Source organism: Xiphophorus couchianus, chromosome 2 (genome assembly GCF_001444195.1).
Source record: "Xiphophorus couchianus chromosome 2, X_couchianus-1.0, whole genome shotgun sequence".
In the NCBI taxonomy this organism is placed as follows: domain Eukaryota; kingdom Metazoa; phylum Chordata; class Actinopteri; order Cyprinodontiformes; family Poeciliidae; genus Xiphophorus; species Xiphophorus couchianus.
In genome coordinates this window covers 14,398,202-14,404,521 of record NC_040229.1, presented here as the reverse complement: position 1 = coordinate 14,404,521, position 6,320 = coordinate 14,398,202, and the positions used below count along the sequence as shown (strand labels likewise).

The 6,320-nt window shown below is 36.1% G+C and overlaps 1 protein-coding gene across 2 annotated transcripts; it reads left to right on the top strand.

The window, feature by feature from the left end:
- Positions 1-317: 317 nt before the first annotated feature.
- On the top strand, positions 318-5,987 carry fam174b (family with sequence similarity 174 member B). 2 transcript variants are annotated; one of them, XM_028032427.1, is made up of 3 exons: positions 323-897; positions 1,896-2,027; positions 2,865-5,987. In XM_028032427.1, exons 1-3 carry the CDS (start codon positions 620-622, stop codon positions 2,866-2,868), a joined length of 414 nt encoding a protein of 137 aa, XP_027888228.1. In that variant the 5' UTR covers positions 323-619; the 3' UTR covers positions 2,869-5,987. The 2 variants fall into 2 exon arrangements, with proteins under 2 accessions (XP_027888219.1, XP_027888228.1); XM_028032418.1 differs by lacking the exon at positions 2,865-5,987 and having other exon boundaries at positions 318-897; positions 1,896-2,061.
- The last annotated feature ends 333 nt before the right edge of the window (positions 5,988-6,320 follow it).

Genomic DNA, 6,320 nt, shown 5'->3' with positions numbered 1-6,320 from the left:
TAATACTTATGCCAATAGTTTAAAAAAAAAGTTTTGTTGTAGTTTGAGTATTTTAAGCTTGAAAGAACATTTGAAGTGGGAAAAGTTAGAAAATAATGAATTAGTGTATTATTGTATCAGGTTTGATCCAAAATGGGAAAATCCAGGTAATATTTTAAGCAATGTTTTCTTAAAAGCATTCAGCCTTTTGTAAATGTAGAAATGTCCAAGTGTTATTTGTTGTTTTAGGCTTTAAATCAACCAAAACTCTGCTCTGTGTGGCAACAGCTCAGCAGGAGTGGGGATGTACGTGACCAACTTGAAGGCAGCGCCAGCCCACATAACTCTCCTCTTCAGCACCCGGAGCAGAGGGCCAGCTCGCAGAGCTCTTCCGGAGGCGGATAATCCCCTCACCTCTACTCGCAGTTCGGGAAGGGATTTGCAATAACTCACCTTTAGGAAGACACCTTCCCGAAGCTCATGCAAGTTACGACTTAAAGAGAAGCCAGGACCTGCGCACAAATGGATTTTTGCGTCTCACCTTGCGCGTTTTGGTGTATATAGCAGCTGCTGTTTGGGGAAAAACAAACAAACTATTGAAGCCTCTGATACCCATATAAATATTAATCATTTCGGCAGCATGTTTGTGACGCACAGTCTTGCTTTAACTTTTATTGCGGCGGCTCTCTGTCTGATCAGTGGAGAACCGCTGAATTCTTCATCTGCGACGCAGAATTCAACATCCACGTCCATCATCCTCGGCCACGATGAACCGACGAGTAAAAACGCCACGCACGGTGCCGTGGGATCCCGGATCTCACCTCTGATGACTTACCTGCCAACTCTGAAAAACGTCGTTATTTTCATCTGTGTGTTGACAGCTGCCCTCATCACATGCCTGGTCATCAAAGTGATAAGGTAGGCTTCTCCCAAGCCATTCCTGAGGCTTAGAGTGATTGCTTTCACTGTGATATACCTGGTATTATTGTGGCTGTTTTATATCCTCTGGGATATAATGTAGACGAGGAACGAAGGATTTTTAAATCAATTGTTAAATCAAAAGAAAAGCATGACAGAGATCTGTTTATCATGTAATAGAGAAGAGCTGCTAACATGCAGCTCTTGCAAATTCATGTGTACTTTTTTAGTCATTAGGATATTTGCACTGTATTATTTAAACAGTAACGAAGGAAAAACTATTCTAAAGTAATAAAACACAACATAAAATTGGTAATTGAAGTTACAGTATAATAATGCAATCAATAAATAGTTTTTTCTTTACATACAAATGAACAAAAATATGTAATAAACATTGAATAGTAATAATTTCCTATTTCATATTGCAGATAATATAGATTTGTGTGGTTCTGCACTTTATAAAGTAACTCAAGAATAATATCATAAGATAATAATATAACAAGACTGATATTAAGCTGGTTAGATCCTGTAGCAGACAGTTTTCTTTAATCAGTCAGTCAACCAAACTTAATTTGGACTTTCCGATGAGTGTAAGACAAAGAGCTCTGCAGAGGTTAAAAACAGATAAACTCTCATAAAGACACAATAAAGGTGATCATACTATAAGTAAACAAACAAAAAAAATCTGAGATAAACACCAGAGATACTAAAACATACAGACAACTCTAAAGTTTTAAGTCTAAATGATTCACGGAACAGGAAGAAGCAAATTTTAAGCAGTTTTAAAACTGTAACCCTCTAAAAATTGATGTGCCGATAAAAGAAAAAAAAAAATGTGTACATTATTTTGGTCATTACTTGCTACTACAATTTCCTAACGCCGGCTTAGGAAACTGTATGGTTGGGTAAGGAGGTGATTATCTGGTTTTATATAAACAGAAGCTCTGACTAACTTTAGTTCTCTAAGTTAGTCCTCTCATATGTTTTCTGTCACATAGGTCTGGCCGAAAAATCAGGAAAACGAGAAAATACGACATCATTACCACACCGGCGGAGCGGGTGGAGATGGCCCCTCTGAACGAGGAGAATGACGACGAAGACGACTCGACCCTCTTTGATGTGAAATACAGGTCGGTTCCGTTCAGATGATAGGATGCATGCATTGTTTCAACATTAAAAAAAACTAAACAGAAAAATTCTCTAGCTTTTAAATGCACACTCCGAGTTTCAGTAAGTACAAATTAGCAATTTTCTGAAGCCATGCAAAGCTGAGTGAGTTGTTCTGCTGATTTAAATAACCAAATAAACAATGAAAGAAAAGTTGGTCACAACTGAGGAATTTTAGAAGCCATGATCTTTTTTTCCCCAACAGAAATGTGAGAATGTCCTCAAAAAAAACACATCATGCTCCTCCTACAAAGTAAACCTGAAGACAAACCTAGAATAAATTGAAGTTGTATTACTGTTTGCACTTACTTACTTTTTACTAATAGTTTTCTTGTTGTGTTATCACTGTATAAAGTGGAGTTTGCCTACATGTAAAGCAACTCGTACTTCTGCTTTGACTATGAAAGTTTGCAGATAAAATTCCTGGCATACTGAAACACTTCTACTGCCTCCTTTGTTAATCTGGATCATTTTAATTATGCAGAGGACGTTTGGAAAAGTAATATAACCCCCGACAACCATTAAAGTCAGCGCTTTTTAACATGCACTCATATAAACATGCTTCTTTATAATTTGTAGTTCAGCTCTTCTGTTGACTTTAGGTTTCACCCTTCCGTGCTTCCAATTGTTCCTGAGCTAGACACACAAATTCACTTCCTTAAAGGAAGATATGACGTCCTGTTTACCTGACATTCCTGACTTTCAAATCAGACGGGAGCCTCCGTCCTTCTCATCATGTGTTCATGTGTTACAATGAATCAAACTTCTCAGACTAAGAACAGTTTCTCCTCTCATTTCAGGTGAATCCCATGTGGGACAACTGTTGTTTTGGTAACTCCTTTTTTTCCCCCGCCTCAACTAAACTTCAGCGATTTTGCCATCCAAGTGTCGTCACGTCAGTGATTTCCACTCGTGTTTTACCTGCATTGAAAATGAACAGATGCCATTTGTCTGCTGTTGTGCAAAGATTCCATCGCACTATCTAGATAACTTGCTCAGAGTTTCTAAAATAAGACGCGTCACATATCCACCAAACTTTAAGTGGTCTGGACAAACAAAATTTTTAATTTTGAATTTAATCCTTGGACGAACTTTTTAAACCTGAACTACGATATGTTAAACTAAGGTGGAGGTCGAAGGAACCAAAGTTTTTCCTCATGTCTTAACTGGAGAAAAAGTTTATTAATTATTAGTGAAGGTTTTAAAAAGATCAGAAGCACAAAGTATAATGAAGGATAGTTGCTTTGTCTATAAACCTCATAAGAATCTTGTGAGTTTTAGTATCACATTTATTTATACCAACTAACCACTTTATTGTGCATATGTACTGTTAAAGGCTTACTAACTTTTCTGTCTGCAGTGTTTGTGTTGTTTCAGATTCAGTTTTATTTTGCTGCTATCAAGCTGATGTCAGTCAGTGTTGTCAATTTTGACCTAAGAATACTCTCAGGATGTCTCTTTAAATCTGTTTGCTATGAATGTGAATGGAGTACGTTGTCATAAAGTGTGCGGGAAATGCAGCAGGTTCAGCGATTAAATACCATGACAACATGTCACCAGTGTTACAGAGCCAAAACAAGATGAGGCTTTCTTCAGGATCCTAAAATCTGTCATGTTTAGCATAAGATTGCAATAAAGGCTCTCTCCACTCCTGTTAGTGTCAATCATGCAAAAAAACAACAACAAAAAAAAACCCTGAAGATGATTGTATCTTGTACTGCAGTAGCATAATCTCACTTTAGAAAATAAAAATTCAAACTGAAATTCTTTAGTTTGAGTATACTTTAATAATTTAGAAGAAACAAAAGTTAAATGTACTGAGAGTAAAATTCATAGCACTACAGAATAGCTATGGCTCTGCCTTGCAGAATTTCACAAAATAAAAAGCTGCTAATTCTTCTTTATGCATTTGGGTCAGAGACATCACGCAAGGCACACGATTAAAGCCAATCTGCTTTAATCGCCCTTTTTTAAAATGGGTCTTGTGCCATATGTGACTTCAAATTAATCAGAGTGGAAATTTAAATGGTTATCAGAAACTTTAAGCTTCATTTGGGTGTAAATATGACGGAACATGGGTTTAATTTTCCTCATGACGAGAAAGATAAGACAGCATACGTTTCAAATCAGGCAAATGGGTTTTGATTTTCATAAGTGGACAAATTCCTACAAGATGTTTTTATTTTTGTTGCCTCAATGGGTTTGAGATTATGCTACTGCAAGAAAATTTGACTTCGTTTTAAGGCTTTACTGATAATTATAAAGGTTGCTGCAAAAATATGGTCAAAAATGAAGCGTCTCCCTCCTTTGAAAGCTATTACTTGAGTTTAATGTGATGGGTTTGTTCTTGTCCATAATTAATGTGCTGTTTGAACAGTTACAGCTTACAGAAACACAAACCAGCTGAAGCTGCTAGCTACATTTGCTCATAAAATTTCCATTTATCCAAAATGTTTATAGAAACAAAAATACACCTTTAATAATTAACCTCCCCGAGCTAAAATCCTTGTATAAATTTAATCCAAATGTGCAAAATCTACCAAAAGTCTTTGCAAAAATATTCAACAAGACTGACTCTGGATACGTTTCTACAGCTGACATGAGTGTAGGTGACCTTCTGTTTTAATTCAAGCTGTTACTTGATAGCACACCACGCAGCCACCAACATTTCAAGTCTAACATAATTAGAAGACTTCAGAATTTTGGTCTAATGGAAAGAACACCAGAGCCAGCCTTTGACAATGGAGACTCAGCTTCTGCTTAGCTGCTCCCAAACCAGTAGAGGGCCCTCTAAAGTGAAAATTGATCTCAAAACTAGATATGCTATATCCAATATGGCTGCCATGCATATGAGATGTAGTAAAAATTGCAGGTATAAACTGTTTGGTTGGAGGGTACAACTTCTAATTGCCAACATATATTTAGTGTTTGAATGCTTCAAATGGAGGGGAATGCCTTTAGTTCAGTTTATACTGGTAGTAGAAGCTACAGCATCACAGCAGGTTTCCCACTGCTCTTTCGATTGGCAACAACAAAGCCCTCAACTTGACTTTGACAAAATTCTTTGATCTAAACAAATGTTTTATTTGGATGAAGCCTTGGTTTAAATGCTAAAACCTTTTGAGAGTTGAAAAAAAAGCTAATTTTTGAAGCTACATTTCTTCAGGATTGAAATAATTACATAAAGAAAAATAGTAGTTTGATGATTATCTTAAGTCAAAGTTTAATGTTGCTGTTCCTTCTTCTGCAATTTATTTACTTAAATAAAGTGAACTGGAATGAGGGGCCTAAATCAAATTCTGCTTAGACCAACTCTAATCTTATCTATTTTTCCTTCAAGAAAATTGTTGTCATGTTCAGAGAAAATTTAATCTGTCTTAATCCACATAGGACCAAAAATGTATGCAGAAATATTCTTAATGTTTTCTTTAGTCTATCTTTTGTAAAATGGATATTATCATTTTTTGTTTTCCAACAATGTGCATGACCACCTCATATGTTGGTACTTTTTTTTAGTTTGGAATCATACTCTTTTCCTCTATAACAACAAATCTGGCGAAGAGCTAAATGTCTCTCAGGCTTGTACCATTGCTATTGTCACGTAATCTTTTCTTTTTCATATATATCATGTGTGTAAAATTGTGGAAAAATCCTCCTCATGCAGAGATCTTAATTATAGACATTTATTAGTTTTGAGTCATCTGCTACACAAAGTTACTCTTGTTAAAACAAATCAGTTGCGGCTGTGAAGACTTTTAAAAAAGCTGTTTAAATAGTTTTATAAGTTTCTGGAAAACAAGTTGGACACAGATGTTGTGTGTAAACTGGTCTGTTTCCTCAGTTTCCATGTCTTTACTGGAATTATTCTACTGGAATAAAACCCTTTTTGAAGTGTTGACTCTTTAAAGGGAGAGGCTCGAATATTTCCTAGTCTGGATCTTTTGTTACATTCACACTGTCACAACTGAGCAGTTCCACTGTCCATGAGTCCTACTAAATAGATTACAAAGATTAAAATGCGAGGCAAGACAACCATGCAAAATATAATATTTGCTGAGATTCAGACAGTAATACAAAATGACAGACACTGTACATGATGGAAAAAGTAACAAAACAGAATCTCCACAACATTCAAGGAAGAGCAACATGTTAGAAAGTGTTCAAACTGTGGCAAGCTGCAGATTCTGGGTTAATTAACCCTAATAGCATTGGTTACAGAATGTTTCTATATTTGCCAACCTCAGACAGCCTCTCAC